The following is an 18,536-nucleotide window of genomic DNA, read 5'->3' on the forward strand; positions in this document are numbered from 1 at the left end:
TCAATCCATGCTTCCTTTTCGATGAGTTTCTAGTCTATTAATTCCTTCACCTCGACTCTTTGACCTCTTATAAAACACCATATTTTTTTTAGACACCCATAAAAATCATGATCCAGTCCTTTTGAGAATCACCCCAGTGCTTGTTTTTAATTTTTCTTACCAGTGCCTGTGTTTTTTTTATTCACTTGTAATATTCGTACGCATTTTGTGTCTTGCTAGACATGCACTTCAGGTAAGCTTTCTTTTCTTCAGAGCTTCCTTCTGAGTCTAAGATGTTGGCAACCAGTATAATGAAATGATGACCTGGTACTATGAAAGATTCAGAGACAAGATACGCCACTTTGAAATAAGACGAAGATTAAAAATTTATAGTTTATATAATCTTATCACATAGAATATTCAATTAGCTTACCGATATAAGGAAAAATACGAATATATTATAGATTATTAGCAGAAGTTAAAAGAAAGCTGTATCCTCCGAAAAAGCACCAACTAATCTAAACTCATCTTTACTTAAAACAGCTCGCAGCAACTGTGGACATTTGGCAGAATAAACGGCCGGTTTGACAGCATTAACTCGCATAACAAATTCCCTAGATGACGGTGTAGGAAACGCTGCGTTTTCACGATTTCTTTCATCTCCAGTTTGATCACCTAAAATACTTTTTTGGGCGTCACCGAACATAGCAATAATTCTTTTGCCGATGTCAGAGTGGCTTTTGTTTTGAATCTCCACTTCCTGTCCTGTAACGAGCTTCATAACAAAAGCGTCTATTTCTTCATTAATATTTTTGGATGGATTTAACTTGTATTGTAAAGAATTGAATTGAGAGATCAAAAGCTCTATCGACGTTACTTCATGGATAAAAGCTTCAAATCGTCGCGGTTGAAGTTTATGTTCTCTTGACAAACGTTCTCCGAGGCGTAGAATGTTGGATAATAGTATAGAGAACTCCTGGTGATCCGCCATGACAGTCTGATATTCGTCTAGTATCCGATAGATGGCACAATGAGAGAGGATTGGTATCATCAGCTCGCAAATCTGAAAAATGAGAATAACAGTTTTAGTTATATGCATTCAATCAACATATTATGGGTATTAAACAAATTACGGGTTGGTAATTTAAAGATGTAATGAGTCGTGATATACGGTTTTAAATCATTTATATCTATAATTCAACGAGATGTTTCGTTATTTTACTTGACTTAATTTCCTAGTTATACGTTATCCCGATTTAAAAAATAATGAACCTCAACGCAAAAACTTTCTACAAACGTAACTTATGAAATATAGAGATTAGATTACTTCTTCTTCATGTGCCGTGCTCGATTATCGAACGTTGGCTATCAAATTGGATATAGCAATTTTGTTACCCAGCAAACAGGTTTGAGCCCAGTTACGTGATAATTACGTTAAATTTACGGCAAATTTCAACGAATACGTAACTCGGAGATTTATGACGGGAAAAAAACGTATTTCAGTGCCAAATCATTCACCAATATATTTTTGATTCCTTTATACATGTTTGACATTAGAATAATATAAAATCATAATGACGAATATTGTACATGTTTTTTATCATAGGTGTGAATGTCGGTTACATCGCAAAGGTACGTTTATTTCAGGTAATAATCACGAAACAGAAATAACTTCCTTTGGTTAAATTTTGAGAAATATTTTTGAAAACAAAATTTTACAACGGTGTCGGTTAAATACGTATCGCTTGAATTTGACTCCCTGTATTTTATGGACGTCGAAAAATTAGATGTATTCCACGTAAAGTAATGTAAATAATACAATATTTAAACAAAAAGTTTATGATTTCGCTTTTAAAATCATTTAGCATAACTATTTCAATCCAACCTTGATTTGAAGCTATTTTTGCTATTTTTTTTTCTTTAAAAATATCACAGCTAAAATGATGTCGAGTCTAATTTTCAAATCGCGCGCGGTGATGACGTACTACCAAGCCTTTCTCCTCCTTTAAATACTATCACGTGACCACGATACGTGATTAACATAGTTGGTTCGAAAACTAAATTAATCGATTTATCGAATAATAGATACGTTTCGATAGGATTATTTTTTTATATTATTCTGGTATTGAAATAGATTTTTAGTAAGACCAATTAGGTAATAGCAGAAGAAATTTAAAAACAAAAAGAAAATATGTAATACTAATTTAAAGTAAGTAGAATAGTTTAACTGTAATTTAAAAATAATCGATTTTTATAATCGATGAGCATAACCTCTAATTCTCTAATATCAGCTTCAGCTTCTCACATTTCTCCTCACAACAAAAAGTGAAAGTGAAACGTGAAGAGCTTTATTTCCCTCGTTTTATTTTAGGCGGGTTTATTTATAATAATGCCTTTCGTATTAACGTTTACCTCACTGCTCGAGGGTTGAAGTGTCGTCAAAATAAAAAGTGACCTGTGTTGTTTTGTGTTGGCAAATTTTTTAATGCGTCTTTAGGTCGGTAGCATTTTTGGTTCATTATCTTGTATAATAATTATACAAGACAAATGTTTTAAAGTCTCTAAATTCTACTAAATAAATACATTGTTAATATTCTTTTTCTCATGATCATCTTTCAGTGCGTCACAGTTTTTCGATTTCTCTCTAACGCATTAAATTGTATGTGACAGAAAAAAAGGCACGTCTGTGAATAATTTGGTAATTATTTTAGTTCGGTGATTATTCTAGTTGTCGATAGATGGCGCCATAATCAAAAAAGAATTATTTATTAAATAAAATAATAATATTATCAATATAATCTGTACAATTTATAAGACTATACAAATGAAAGAAAATACCATTTTATAAACGCAATAGACACAATTGATTTGGTTTTATTCCAAATTGAAAATAAAATTTGACAACTGTCAGATTTAACTAAAATGTCACGTTAGAATAAATGTCATAAATGTGTATTATCACGGACTTACCTTTTTTTCTATAATTTGTGACGCACTGAAAAATGTTCATGAAAAGGAGAATACTTTATAGGCTTGTTTTATTTATGTCATATGAGGATAATAATTACATGATTAGTAAGTTAATTAAGGTCGAATTATTTACGTGAACCGAAAGATATGTTGATCAACACGTATTTGCAACGTGAATTTCCCGAAACATTTTATTGGTATTTAAGGTGAATAACACGTCTATTGAAGACGAGTTATTCACGTAATTTAAACACGTATTTTCAATGTGACATTCCAACCAAATTTTCACGTGAAATTCACGTAAGCAATTTACGTATATTGGTGACAAATGTACCAGAAATTCACGTAATTAACACGTCGGTCTGTTTGCAGGGTAACGGCAGCTCGGAAAAGGGATGCAGAGGATCTGTTATACCATTCTCTCAGGTTTTTAAGCCATGACGTTCTTCTTCGACCTGGCCCTCTTCTTCCGTCTACCTTGCCTTGTATTATTAAATGGAGTATATTATATCTCTCTGGGTGTCGCATAACCTGGCCAAAATATTCAAGTTTTCGATTTTTAACTGTTCTGACGACTTCCGTGACTTTTCCCATCCGGTGCAAAACAACTTCGTTACGAACTCTATCCACCCAACTTATTCGTAGGATTCTTCGGTATACACAAATGTCAAAGGCTTCCAATTTCTTGAGAAGAGTATCTGTTAAAGTCCAACCTTCGACACCGTACAAAAGAGTAGAGAACACATAACATCTCACTAATCTTATTTTAAGATTCAAAGTAATGTTGTTTCCACATAAAAGTTTCTTTATCTTAAATATGGCCTTCTCTATACGTATTCTAATGTCTTTGCTCATGTCCCAGTTCTCATTTAGGTTACAACCAAGGTAGGTGATAATGTTAGTTCTCTCTAATTGTTCACCATAAGCTGTTACTACTTCCGGTTGTATTGGCGTCTTACTGACAACCATCACCTTGGTCTTTGCGGTGTTTAGCTTGAGTCCATATTCATCACACGTTGTGGTAATTCTATTAATCAGATGTTGAAGTTCTTCATAATTACTTGCAATTAACACCGTGTCATCCGCATATCTCAAATTATTAATATTGACTCCATTCATTTTGATACCACATTGAGCATTATTCACTGCTTTATTGAAAACAAACCCCGAATAGATGTTAAATATTAGTGGGGACAAAATGCAGCCCTTCCTCTTCGTATTTGAAGTTTTACAGACGTGTCCCGGCCAATCCTGATGTTTGCACGTTGATGCCAGTAAAGATTTTTGATAATGCGTAGGTCTTTATCATCAATACCCACTTTCTGAAGAATAGCAATCATTTCAGTATGTTTTACCAGATCAAAGGTCTTCTCATAGTCACTGAAACACATATAAACCGGATGCCCGACATCTCTGCATCTCTGTGCCATAACCTGAATACTAAACAGTGCTTCTCTGGTCCCAAGATTATTGCGGAATCCAAACTGTGTATCACCAAGCTGTTCTTCTATTGTTTGGTACATCCTAGAGTGCAAAATTCGTAGAAATATCTTTAAAATATGACTCATCAAGTTAATGGTTCGGTAGTCACTACATCTTTTCGCGTTTGCTTTTTTAGGTATCGTCACAAAAGTCGACAGCAGCCAATCCGTTGGTATATAGCCAGTCTGATAACTTTATTAAAAAGATGAAGGAGAGATCTTTTACCCGAACTTTCGAAGAGCTTTATTGTTTCACTCGGTATTTCGTCTGATCCCGTCGCTTTTCTGGTCTTTGCTAATCTTATTGCTTGTTCAATTTCGTCCATAGTTATGTCAGGTCCTGTAACTACTTCGTTAATTTCAAGCTCGGGCTTTTCATCATTAAACAGTTCCTCAATGTAGTCTTTCCATCTGTCTATTTTATCCAAATCAGTGATAATCAGTTTTCCGTCTCTATTAACGATGTTATTTGCATGTTTTTTGTTCTGACCGGTGAGTTCTTTTATTTTCTTATACATATTAAATGAGTCAAATGTTTCCTCTGCAACTCTCTTAATTTCTAAACATTTGTTTTCAAAGTATGTTTCTTTTGCCGCTCGTATTTTAGTCCTTATCTCTTTATTAATGCGTTTATACGTTTCGATGTTTTGGTTCTTAAATTTGCGTATTTTTCCAACAAATTCAAAATCTCATCATTCATCCACTGTTGCTTCTTTTGATTTTTCTCTTTGAAGTTTGGAGTTGAGTTGCTTATAATCGTTTTAATTTGGTTCCAATGATTCTCGATGGATTCTTGTTGTTCGCTATTCTCAAAATTGCTCTCTAAATTGTTTGCCATCCCCTGACTGTTGTTTCTCATAAAATCGGTATCCAGTTTGTTAGAGGATCGTTGTTGTTTTATCCGTTTAAGTTTTAATTTTATTTCTGCTAACAATAGATTGTGATCAGATGGCACATCGGCGCCAGGATAGGTTTTTACAGACTTTACTGCATTTCTGTAACGCTCACTGATGGTTATGTAGTTTGGTTTCTTACGATATTATGGGGGGTATCTGCTGGAGATTTCCACGTATATAATCTCCGTTTAGGTAATTTGAAAAAGGTATTCATTATACATATATTATGTTCTTTGCAAAAATCTGCGAAATAGTCTCCCCTTTCATTTCTATTGCCCAGTCCATAACATCCAATAATATTACTTTGTCTGCCTTTTCCTATCTTAGCATTAGGGTCACCCATCAGAATGGTGAGATCTCTAGTCTTGAGTTGGTCGGTAACAGTTTTTACATCGGCGTAGAACTTGTCAAGTTCTTCCAGTTCACTTTCTGCTGTCGGTGCATACATTTGTATTAAATTTAAGTTTCTGGGTTTCGCGTTCAACTGAATTATTATGACTCGTTCAGATACCTGGCATACGGCCCTAACACATTTGCATAGTCTCCTTTGAGACTATGAATCCTACACCATGACGATGGTATCCACATGGCATTGGCCAGATCCGGGCCATCGCATTTCACTGATACCCAGAATTGGTATTTGCAGCCTTTTATATTTGCAGATTAGATTACACCAAAAAAAAAACAAATTCATATACAATAAACAGTGTGTTTAGAAATAGTCCAGTTGTCTGAGTTTTAATCTCTCTACGATACAAACAAGCTGAATTGCTGATAATTTTCTACCAGATCTCAGTGGTGTTAAAAACCAAAGAGGGGTTTAAAAAATGTATTAAATTTTGTGAATGTACGGAAAAGGGTACAAAAAAATGGAATGTATTCAAGAGGAATCAAGGAAAGAGATATTTAAAAAATGTAATAAATCGCATTAATGTAAATTATGTACGAACAAACGTATACCTACCTATACAAAAAAAAAAGAATGTGTGTGTACTTTGTACGCACGTAAGAAGATATTCTTCTATTATATAATAGGTAATTTAAACGAAGTAAATATACTTAAAAGGTTATTTGTACTTATTTTATTTCAAAATCATACTAACTTTCTTATCTACCACTTTCAAAAAAGAAGAATATCTTCAAAAATTATATAATAATATAGTTACAATCATAAAATCTATAAAAAAAATAAAAAAATAATAACTTGCTTGGGGCTTGAACCCACTTCACGTCTACCGCGCCGTACGAAAGTTGACGCCATTTCAAACTGCACCAAACTCTCGTATACGTCATGTGGGAATATACACAAACTAAACGTTTACACCATAAATTTATATGAATTTAATAAACTTATTAGTTTGATTTTTGTCGAAATAAAATACAACAAAATATAGAGTAAGAAAACGATATATGAGGTGAAGATTTGTAGAAAGTTTGTTCGTAATCAGATTATGTAAATTAAAGCATTGCCTACTAATAGGTAACTACATTATTTTGTTTACATTTTCCAAATAGATAGGTATTGAAACTATTAGGTATTTCCAACTGAAACATTTAGAATTACGTACCTGCGGCTTTTCAAAACTATTTAAAAAGTCACTATAATTATAAATTTGATTTTATTTCTGTCCACACATCAATAAAAACTAATATTATACAATATTTTTGTTTACCGATAACCTCCATATTGAACAATTATTGACAGATCATTTCAAAATTTCAACACCCAATCAGAGCCCGTATAACAACTAATACCATACTGTCGGTGTGCGCATGCGCGCGGATCAATCAAATTTTACCCTCAATCGATTCGCCGCTAAAGAAGAATATCTTCAAAAATTTCCATTTCGGTGATTTAAAAAATTAGGTCAGTCTTGTTTATTGAAGTGTTATATCGTAAAATTTGCTTTTATTTTCTAATTACCAAGGCGACGGTATTTTACGCTGCCGAGATAATTTTATGGTAACAATTCAATTAAAATTAATTAATAAATTGAATGTGTGCTACAGAATTAATAGTATTTTTTGGTTTCGGTTGAAATAAAACTGCACGAGCGTTTAGAACGCATTACTCTTGAGATGTGTTTTTATCTAGTTTTTACTGTATGTTTCTGTGTTAATGATATTGCTAACTTAATAAACGGGATCTTTGTCTTATTTAGTACATACCAACGTGCCTATGCCTTCCAAAGTGAAAATATTACTATCTACATAGAAGTCCAATTGATAATAGACTAAGAGCCGCTATAGGTGAAAATTCTTAATCATTTTAGGCACGACGGGACCCTATAACTTAAATAGTAGAACCTAAAAGAAAACGTTTGAACACTGTGCCGTCACTTTTCAGTGGCACATGCGTCTACAGTGGCACATCAAACTTTCCACTTGTGCGAAGATGTAGGTGTTGTTGGCCTTACACTTCGTCCTGGTGCCTTTGTTTCGCGCACCAGTTATAGATCGCTGGTTGTTCCCCTTGGGGAAATTGAATTTTCTTTCCTTAGGGAAATGGTTTCACTTTTTCTCTACTTTAACGAAGGACCACCCAAAGCTTTGGGACAAAATGAAATATACGAGAAGAACGTTTTTACTAAGTCTATTTACCAAAAACAATTACAATAACGAAATTTTGGACGCCGATAGCTTGCTTGCAATAGCTCAATAAACACACTATGAGCACGAAAACAAAAAGAGTTGGCACTAGTTACTGAACACGTATTAAAGAATCCGGTTTGCGCTGAACCGAGAGCGTTGAGCTCCAACCTTTCGACTGTCCCGTCTGGCAGTTGCAACTGTACTGTCCACTGTCTCCGAATACACACACCCCAACCCCCTTTCATCGCAACCGCCTTCCTTGACCTTCAAAATTTCCTTTTTTGGTTAAAGTTTACGTCAGCGGTCTTTCTCATGAAATGGCCTGGTTGGAATTTTTGGATAACAAAGACTGAGAGATAAAAATTTCTAACTGTGTACTGTCATTGTTATAATTCTTAAGAACGCATTATGATTATATTTAGAAAGTTACCTTTCAAGCAAGTACCGGCATCCGTAAAGATAATTAAATTTTAGGAAAATTAGGAAAGTCTATATCTTAAAACTAATATACAGCGTGAGCGAAATTAAACTAATATTAAACATTGTTGTTTAGCAACATAGTCCCCCCGTTGATGTGACCTACATCTAAATGAGTATGAGGTAGAGGACACACTTTAACAATAGATCTTATGAATGTTCCGTCTTTAGTTCTTACTTTTATGGTTCGAACCTTGCCGTCTTTACCTGGTAATGTTTCAATTACTCTTGCCAATGGCCACTTTAGAGGGGGAGCGTTGTCATCGATTAGGAGTACAAGATCGTCAACTTTAATGTTTTCTTGGGGCGTAAACCATTTGGGCTTGTTTTGGAGACGATTTAAATAATCCCTGGACCAGCACTTCCAGAAATGCTGCTGAATTTTGCTGCATTTCTGCCACAGTGACAAACTATTTTCGGATCTTGACGAGATGTCTTTCTCTGGATAGGAAGTCATGCTGCTGCCGATCAGAAAGTGACCGGGGGTTAGAAATGAGAAGTCATTTGGGCTGTCTGACAATGTACAAAGTGGTCGTGAATTTAAAACTGCTTCTATTTGAGCTAAAATAGTGGTTAATTCCTCGAATGTAAAAATATTATTGCCTATCATCCTTACCAAGTGATACTTACAGCTTTTTATTGCTGCTTCCCAAATTCCACCCTGATGTGGAGATCGAGGTGCAATGAACTTCCACTCAATTGATGTTGAGGCTGCGAATGCCTTTATGGTAGGTAGGACATCCGCTCCCATAAAGAAGTCGTAAAGTTCCTTCAACTGATTACGAGCTCCGAGAAAATTGGTCGCATTGTCCGAATATATCGTTTTAGGGATGCCTCTGCGTGAAATGAATCTTTTCAAAGTTAGTAGGAAAGCTTCAGTACTGAGACTGGACACTAGCTCTATATGGACTGCCTTAGTAACGAGGCATACGAATACTGCTATATAAGCCTTACAAATGGGTGCACGTCGCAATCTTGAAGATTTTATTTGAAGTGGGCCCCCGTAATCGATACCAACATTAGTGAACGGTCGAGAGACCTGAAACCGCTCTTTGGGTAGATCGGCCATTATTTGATAAGCCGGCCTTGCGTTAAATCTATAACAGCTCTTACATTTGTATATGATTCTCTTGATTTCTCTTAGTCCATCAAGAGGCCAATAAGTGAGTCTTATGTTTGACAATGTATTTTGAGGGCCGGTGTGCAATAGGCGAATGTGTTCTCTTTCAAGCAACGATCTAACTACATGGCATTTTGAAGGAAGAAGGAGTGGAAATTTTTGATTATATGAAACATTTGCGTGGCGAAGTCTTCCACCAACTCTTATAAAACCAGATGTGTCTATAAATGGATTCAATTTTAAAATTGCCTTATTTTTAACTAGTTTCTGGAGCTGTATGTCGTTAAATTCTGGTTGAAAGAATGTTAGTTGAATAATTTTGACTATCCTTTGCTCAGCTTCTATCAGTTCAGTAGCCGAAAGTACACCATTTCTTTTGTTTTTCTTATTCTTAAGATTGTAGATAAACCTATTGCAATATGCAATTACTCTTTGTAAACGAGTGAAGGATGAAAATTTGCAAAATGTTGTATATAGAGTTGGCTTTGAATTATTTACAGTGTGAAGAGTGCCTTTTATTTCAGGGACACCTGTTAAGTCAGTATTTGGAACGAATTCATTGAATTTAGTGGTTGTGTTCATTAAAAAGTTAGGCCCATGCCACCATAATGTATTTTCTATCAGCAAAGCGGGTGTGGTACCGCGAGAAAGAATATCTGCAGGGTTATCTTTAGACCCTATGTGATTCCATGAATAAGTTTGCGTTAACTCCTGTATTTGAGATATACGGTTTGCTACGAAGATTGACCAACGAGAAGGATGAGAATTAATCCATGCAAGTACGATTTGGGAGTCTGTCCACAACCTAACCGAAGCTATGGGAGAAACCTTTGGTGAAATAATAAGGACAATATTTGAAATCAAGGTAGAGAGCAAAACAGCACCTAATAATTCAAGCCTCGGTAGGGAAATGATTTTTAACGGAGCTACACGGCTCTTTGAGGTGATTAGGTTGCACGAAACGGTTCCATTTTCATGTAAAACTCGTAAATAAATACAAGCACCATATGCTTTCATGCTTGCATCGCAGAAACCATGGATTTCAATTCGAGAAATATTGAGAGGATTGAGCAGAGGTCTAGAAATTGCAAGTTTGGCGAGATCAGGAATGTGAGCTAAAAAATTTAACCATTCTGAGGAAATTTCTTGTGTGAGTTTGTCATCCCAATTTAAGTTACACATCCAAATTTTTTGCATTAGCAACTTTGCAGATACAGTAATCGGATTTATTAGACCAAGAGGATCGAAAATAGAGGCAATAATGGATAGAACTTCTCTTTTTGTGTATTTTGTTTCATTGGAAATGTCAGGGATAGATATAGAAAACAAATCAGACTTAGAATTCCAACATATCCCCAGAACTTTATTTGACGAATTTTCGGGTTTTACCACATAATTAGAATTTTGTGATTCAGTGGAAATGGAGTCGAGAAACTCAGAAGAATTAGAACTCCATTTATGGAGTGGTATTCCGGCGGAATTTAAACTCACAGAAAGCTGTTTATAAGTCTTATGCAAAGTGTCGATGTCATTTGCACCATGTAAAATGTCGTCTACATAACAAGAATTTTGTAGTGCATCAGCAGCTAATGGGTAATTTCCTTGATTACGAACTGCCAACTCTTTGAGGCATCTAGTGCTTAAAAAACTAGCTGAATTTGTGCCGTAAGTCACGGTCTGAAGTTCTAGACATTTTAATTCTTCTTGCGGGGAATTGCGCCATAGAATGTTTAACAGAAATGTCTGTTCCGGATTGATTCTTATCTGCCTAAACATCTTTTCGATGTCGGCGATGAGAGCATATTTGTAAAGTCTAAAACGAATTAGGATTTCGAATAAATCAGGTTGTACGGTATAACCTTTAAGCATAATATCATTGAGAGACACATTTGAGGTTGATTTCATTGATCCATCAAATACAACCCTGAGTCGGGTAGTTAGGCTATCATGTTTGAGAACACAATGATGTGGAAGAAAAAACTTATGTACTGACGATTCATTAATTTTAGAAAGAGGAACGCATTTACAATGACCTAAAGATACATATTCTGATATGAAATCATTGTACTGACGCCGTAATTCGTCTGATTTATTAAGCCTTTTTTCAAGATTGAAAAAACGTCTTTTTGCCAAATGAAATGATTCGCCTAATTTTCGATATTCATTAGGAGTCTTCAGAGGTAGGTCTACTTGAAATCTGCCACTGGGAAGAATTGTAAACGAAGATTTGAATATGTCCTCAGCTTGCTGTTCTGAGGGAGTTAATGTTTTTGCATGAATAGGATTGATAGGTTTAGTCTCTTCTATTTCCCAAAAGTTCTTTAAAAGAGAATCGAGATCAACAGTTTGTGCGTGTAATGAAACATTTGAGTAATGAGAGTGAACATTAGTTGAAGGATTCGAGTTTGATCCTAACATTGCATTACGAGAGTATGGAATATTTCCTCCTACAATATACCCCAAATGAGTGTTTTGAAGAATAGGAAGATTGGGACCTAGTTTTATTAAGCCATACGTAACTAGATCGAAATAGATATCAGCTCCTAAAAGAATGTCTACGTCCGACGGGGTACAGAAATGTGGATCTGCGAGTTTTACATTTTTTGGTATTTTTAATAAATTTAAATCAAGCGCGACTTGTGGATGCTGGCACGTAATGCTTTCAAGGATAGCGCAAGACAGATAAAAATTTTTGTCAGGAGATGTGTTTGAATGGATTTGAAGGTCTACCATCCTGTTTGAAACAGAAGAAGTTTGAGCTATGCCTGATATTTGAAGATTTCTGGTATATGGTGAATAAGAAATTCTTTTGGCTAACCTGTCTGTTATGAACGAAACCTGGCTACCGGAGTCTGTTAAACAACGAACTGAGATGGGATTATTTTGAACATCGTAAACAGTTACCAAAGCAGTTGCGAGTAAAACTTGTAGGTTTTTCGAATATACAGAGTGAGACGAAATATTGCTCGGACCTGGGGGATTTTGCATATCTGGCAAAGATTGCGGAATTGCATTTAGAACAGAATTGTTCTGCGAATTTTCTTGAATATTCTCCGAGGTATATTGAGAAGGATGCTGGTTTTGACGTTGGTCACGGAAATTACGAACAAATTGATTTTGGGCGGGTTGACTTTGATGATTTGACCTATCGGAAACTTGCTTTGCATTATTTTCCGACGGATGCGAAATGTGGAGCAAAGAATGATGGCGCCTATTGCAGGTTTTGCAATTCGACAATGAGGGACAAATATTAGATTTATGGCCACTAGCAAGGCAATTGAGACAGAAACCTTTGTTCTTTACTTTTTGTATACGCTCTTGAGCAGTCAAATTTAAAAATTGTTGGCAAGAGTATACCTTGTGTGAGCTAGAATTGCAGACAAAACATTTAAAAAGTGTATCTCTGTTATCTGCAGAAGTATGCAGAGACGGTTTTGGTTTATGATTTGTTTTTTCTTCAAAGATCAAATTTTCCAATATCTTACATTTCTTTTCAATGAAATTCAAAAACTCATCTATCGTAGGAAGTTCGTTAAAATCTCTTTCTGATTCAAAGGATCGTTTCATATTAAAATCTAATTTTTGTGTGAATATATGAATTAAAATTAAATCTGCAAGATTGTCGGAAATATTTAAATTGTTTATCGCACTTAAATTCTTTTTTATGTGAGTTAAGAATTCACGCAAGTTTTGAGCAGTATTTTTTGTTATTGAAGGAACGTTCAAAAGTTGTTTTAAATAAGTATTAATTATTAAACATTTATTTTCAAATCTATTTTTAAGTATATCGAGAGCAACAGAAAAATTTGAACCCACAATTTCCAAATTTTCAATTAGTTGTAGAGGTTCGTTTTTGAGAATTGATTTTAAGTAGATTAGTTTTTCAATATCTGAAAGATGAGTGTCATTTACGATAAGTTTTGTGAAAATCTCGGAAAAACTAGGCCAATTCCCTATAGTCCCATCGAAATGAGGAATTTTTAGCTCCGGTAAGCGGACATGACGGTTATTTGAGTTTGTGGGACTTTGTTGAGCTGAGGTGCTCATAACAGAATTTACTGAAATTTGATCAATTTTATCATTTAAGGCTGATTCCAAGATTAGAAATCTCCCTTCTACATCTGCCATGTCAACAGCATATGCATCATCTAATATTTCTAATTCATTTTGAACGTCAAGGTACTTGTCAAAAACTTTTGATAAATAATCTTTTCTAGAAATAAGTTCATTTTTTGAAATATTTTTATTTCCATTATCTTTTAACCAATTCTCCAATCTAGTTATCGAAGCTTTGCTACGACCCCTTGCCTTAACAAGGTCATCTCTTGCTTTAGTGAGATCGTCAACGGTTTTATTCATGGTTGACTGCGTAAATTAGACAAAAATTTGATGAGCGAAAACTACGTGAAACGATTTGATCTTTGAATTAAAAACCAAAAAATAATATTAAACAGAGAAATTAACGAAATATGAGAATGTCCAATAAAATCAAGAAAATATATTAATGTCCAATAAATATAAAAAACAGCGAAATAACGAAAGTGTTCAATAAATATTCAAAGATAGTGTGCACTTCACAAGTAATATTAAAATTAAAAAGCTTACAGTTTGTTGTGAGTTTGATGCGATGCGTTGAATCAGCTATCACGATGAAGAAGTCTGGAGACGTCCACTGGAAGATCCTGAAGGTGCGTCGATGTCTAACTTGAAGGTGAACCAAGCGAAGATCTTTGGTTCGAAGTTAAAATATGAAGATATCCGGCTCGAAGGACCATGTGCGAAGATGTAGGTGTTGTTGGCCTTACACTTCGTCCTGGTGCCTTTGTTTCGCGCACCAGTTATAGATCGCTGGTTGTTCCCCTTGGGGAAATTGAATTTTCTTTCCTTAGGGAAATGGTTTCACTTTTTCTCTACTTTAACGAAGGACCACCCAAAGCTTTGGGACAAAATGAAATATACGAGAAGAACGTTTTTACTAAGTCTATTTACCAAAAACAATTACAATAACGAAATTTTGGACGCCGATAGCTTGCTTGCAATAGCTCAATAAACACACTATGAGCACGAAAACAAAAAGAGTTGGCACTAGTTACTGAACACGTATTAAAGAATCCGGTTTGCGCTGAACCGAGAGCGTTGAGCTCCAACCTTTCGACTGTCCCGTCTGGCAGTTGCAACTGTACTGTCCACTGTCTCCGAATACACACACCCCAACCCCCTTTCATCGCAACCGCCTTCCTTGACCTTCAAAATTTCCTTTTTTGGTTAAAGTTTACGTCAGCGGTCTTTCTCATGAAATGGCCTGGTTGGAATTTTTGGATAACAAAGACTGAGAGATAAAAATTTCTAACTGTGTACTGTCATTGTTATAATTCTTAAGAACGCATTATGATTATATTTAGAAAGTTACTTTTCAAGCAAGTACCGGCATCCGTAAAGATAATTAAATTTTAGGAAAATTAGGAAAGTCTATATCTTAAAACTAATATACAGCGTGAGCGAAATTAAACTAATATTAAACATTGTTGTTTAGCAACACCACTTATGGACGGGATACATAAATTAAAAAATACCCTCCCTAATTAACAGAATTTAATTTTTTTTATTTTTTTAAGTTTTATGTGATTAAGACATAAGATTCATCGTAATTTTAACCCACCACCCCCTTCTCCCTGCCCCCACCATCAAAAACTTTATTTTTCGATTTTATTTTTTTTTGGTGGGATGCAATCAATTTTAAAATTTCAAAAAATTTACACGCATAATTAAGGGTTTTATAAAACACGTCTATTTTTTATAGACCTTTAGGTTGAGCGTACATAACCTCAAAAAATTAAAAGAAATTTTTTTTTTGAAAAAAAGTATATAACTTTTTTTGGAGATAGGTGCAGATCTAATTTTTTCTTAGTCTTGTGTATTTTATCAAACACTATATTTCTAATTTTTTTCAGATTTTTCTGTAACGTTGGTCACCTTCAAAAATCCAACAAACTGTTTTTTAATGGGGTTTTGGGGAGTTTGAACGTGTTTTTCTGATTTTTAAATATTATAAAGAACTCAGTTACTTCAAGTTACATATAACCTATAAAAACAAAATTGATTTGATATAGTATGAAGTCTATAAAATAGGGAAAATCCCCCAAAACCCCCAAAAAACAGTTTTTCGGATTTTTGAAGGTGGGAGACTTACGGAAAAATCTGAAAAAATTTTAAAATATAGTGTTTGATAAAACACACAAGATTAAGAAAAAATTAGACCGGCAGAAAAATTTCTTTTAATTTTTTGAGGTTATGTACACTCTACCTATGGGTCTATAAAAAATAGGCATGTTTTATAAAAGCCTCAACTATGTGTGTGAATTTTTTTAAATTTTAAAATTGATTGCATCCCACCAAAAAAAAAATAAAAACGAAAAATGAAGTTTTTGATGGTGGGGGCAGGGGGAAGGGGATGGTGGGTTAAAATCACGATGAATCCTATGTGTTAATCACATAGAATTTAAAAAATAAAAAAAAATAATTCTGTTAGTAAGTTCTGTTAACTTTTAATTCATTTATCCCGTCCATAAGTGGAAAGTTTGATGCGCCACTGTCGACGCATGTGCCACTGAAAAGTGACGGCACAGTGTTCAAACGTTTTCTTTTAGGTTCTACTATTTAAGTTATAGGGTCCCATCGTGCCTAAAATGATTAAGAAATTTCACCTATAGCGGCTCTTAGTCTATAAATAAAATAACTCAAGTGAAGCAACTGTTTGAAGCTCTCTGTCTTTTTAAGAGTGTTAATAAATCTTTAAATAAGGGAACGATGAAGAAGATGGGCGGGATATCTACCAAGAGTGATGAAAGACTTCTCAGTACAACATTTTGAGACAGTTTCGATTGTAGAAGGTTAGTTTGTCAACCAAAAATAGATGGAAGGTTGTCGTGACAACCGATCTACGTAAAATAGGGGTAGAATAACTGAAGATAACTGCACAATACAGGTGACAGTGGAGGAAAACAGTACTAAATTTTTGTTATAAATTTTTTCCTGCACAAAATCTTGTTTCTTTAACGATGTTTAATAGAGTTTTCATTATCTTCCAGATTTCCTCAATACTGCTATTACTGAATTTATATGCCTCATGTTTATACGTATGTAGTCCTTTACAACCAGTGATTCCACAAAGTACTTGGTTTAAGAGTTTTAAAGCTCCACGTAAATATATAACAACTATAAATCGACTACGTTTTGGCCACGCTTGCTATCCAAGTCATTTATATAAAATAAATGTGATTGAAGATGATAATTGCAAACATTGCGGAAAACAGGGTGATCTTGATCATATCTTTTTTGAATGTACTAAGTTTCAACAGCATTCAAACTCTCTTTATAAAAATTTAATTAAACTTAATATGCATGCACCATTCAATATCCAGTCTCAATTGGCTACAGGCTATAAATGTTATATCACTTTATCAGAAATCCATCATTGTTTTTATTGTATTATTATTGTATTGTGTTATTTATTGTATTAGTATATTGATTCTGTTTAATTTTGTATTAGGGATAGGATTGTATATTATTCTTTATTGCAACTGGCTGGATGACTAATGTATATGCCATTAAATAAAAAAAAAATACGTATGTGGTCTATTTGATTACGGACCAATAGTTCATCTGCTGTATCTGCTGGTGATTTCTAATCGGCTGCTAGTTTGAAAATTGTATTTGTGGTAATTCAGCGCTGAATTTTTACAATTTGGTAATGTTTGTAGTCCAAGGAATTCGTTATAATTACGCTCGAAATAGAAGCTTATATGTATATGCGGCTACGGCTACGATATCTAGACGGAGAGAGTTATTAACCAAGCTTTCATATGTATTTATGGTTGTAATACGCTCATCAATATTCTGGTTGCCTTTTATTGTAAAAATATCGTATATCAATTAGCGACTCCGTAAAGGAAAAGATGCACGTGCAAACTTAAACAATATACGTTTCAAAACGGAAGTCAATAGACCACAGGAAATAGCGAGTATGTGCACCTCCGGTATGGATTATGTTTATATACCGTCATGTATATAATATAATACCTTTACTCTAATCAAACTAAATAGAGAATAAGCGGAAAGTTATTGTTTTGTTATTTTTGTTATATTTCAAGTAAAATGATAGAAATTGGGATAGATTTCATTAAATTTTCATTAAAAAACAGTTAAACAGCATGAAACAGTACATTCAATAATATTGCCACTGGTCAATAGATACTAGCATTGTTTAAGAATAATTCATTCTTTTTTAAACAACGCACATACGTTGATTTTAAATAATTAGACAGCCAAAAGTCAAATTTCAAATGTGACGTTAAAAATTCAAGACACGTCCTAAAGACACCTGATGGTTTGTCTTTACAAAAACTTACTATCCCCAATCCGCATGTAGCTGTTCGTGAATTTTTGTTCTCTTAGCTTAGTAGTCAACTTTTTAACAATTGTGACATTTTGCAATATTTACCATATTTTTCAAAGTGATTGTGATGGAATCGAATAATTTAGGTAAGAATGAATACTTCTTGAAATATTTTTAGAAAGTTTACTGTTATTTTATATTATTTTTAGAGAGTCAAAAACAAGCCGCTTTATAGTGACATTTTTGTTTAATTTTTATGTTTATAAAACATTTAGTTATATTATCGTTTTTATGTTTCTAATATTTTTCTTTGATATAACCATGAATTTCGTTTTATTTATGTTTAGTGACAGACCAAATTCTTCACTCGTTGCAACAACCTTATCTAAAATTCTTTGTAGTTCTGTAATAGTTTCTGCTGTTAGTATTGTGTCATCGGCGTATCTAATTTCACATATGGGTAGGCCATTTATTTTTATGCCTGCTACTTCAGCTTCTACTGCTTTTTTGAATATTTCTTCTGAGTATGCATTAAACAGTGATGGCGACAAGACACAGCCCTGTCTAACGCCACTTTTGATTTTTATTTTATTGATGTTTAAATTATTTATTCTTTTATGACAGCT

The 18,536-nt window shown here is 34.1% G+C and overlaps 1 protein-coding gene across 1 annotated transcript in view; it reads right to left on the reverse strand.

Moving 5' to 3' along the window:
• Window positions 1-358: 358 nt before the first annotated feature.
• LOC114349431 (rab3 GTPase-activating protein catalytic subunit) overlaps window positions 359-18,536 on the reverse strand; it is a 382,835-nt gene continuing 364,657 nt past the window's right edge. Inside the window, exon 6 of the mRNA XM_028299803.2 lies at window positions 359-1,042. Within this exon, the coding sequence (XP_028155604.2) occupies window positions 458-1,042 (585 nt within the window). The 3' untranslated portion in view covers window positions 359-457. The remainder of the gene's footprint in view (window positions 1,043-18,536) is intronic.

The sequence above is a fragment of the Diabrotica virgifera genome, chromosome 1 (genome assembly GCF_917563875.1).
Source record: "Diabrotica virgifera virgifera chromosome 1, PGI_DIABVI_V3a".
Classification (NCBI taxonomy): Eukaryota; Metazoa; Arthropoda; class Insecta; order Coleoptera; family Chrysomelidae; genus Diabrotica; species Diabrotica virgifera.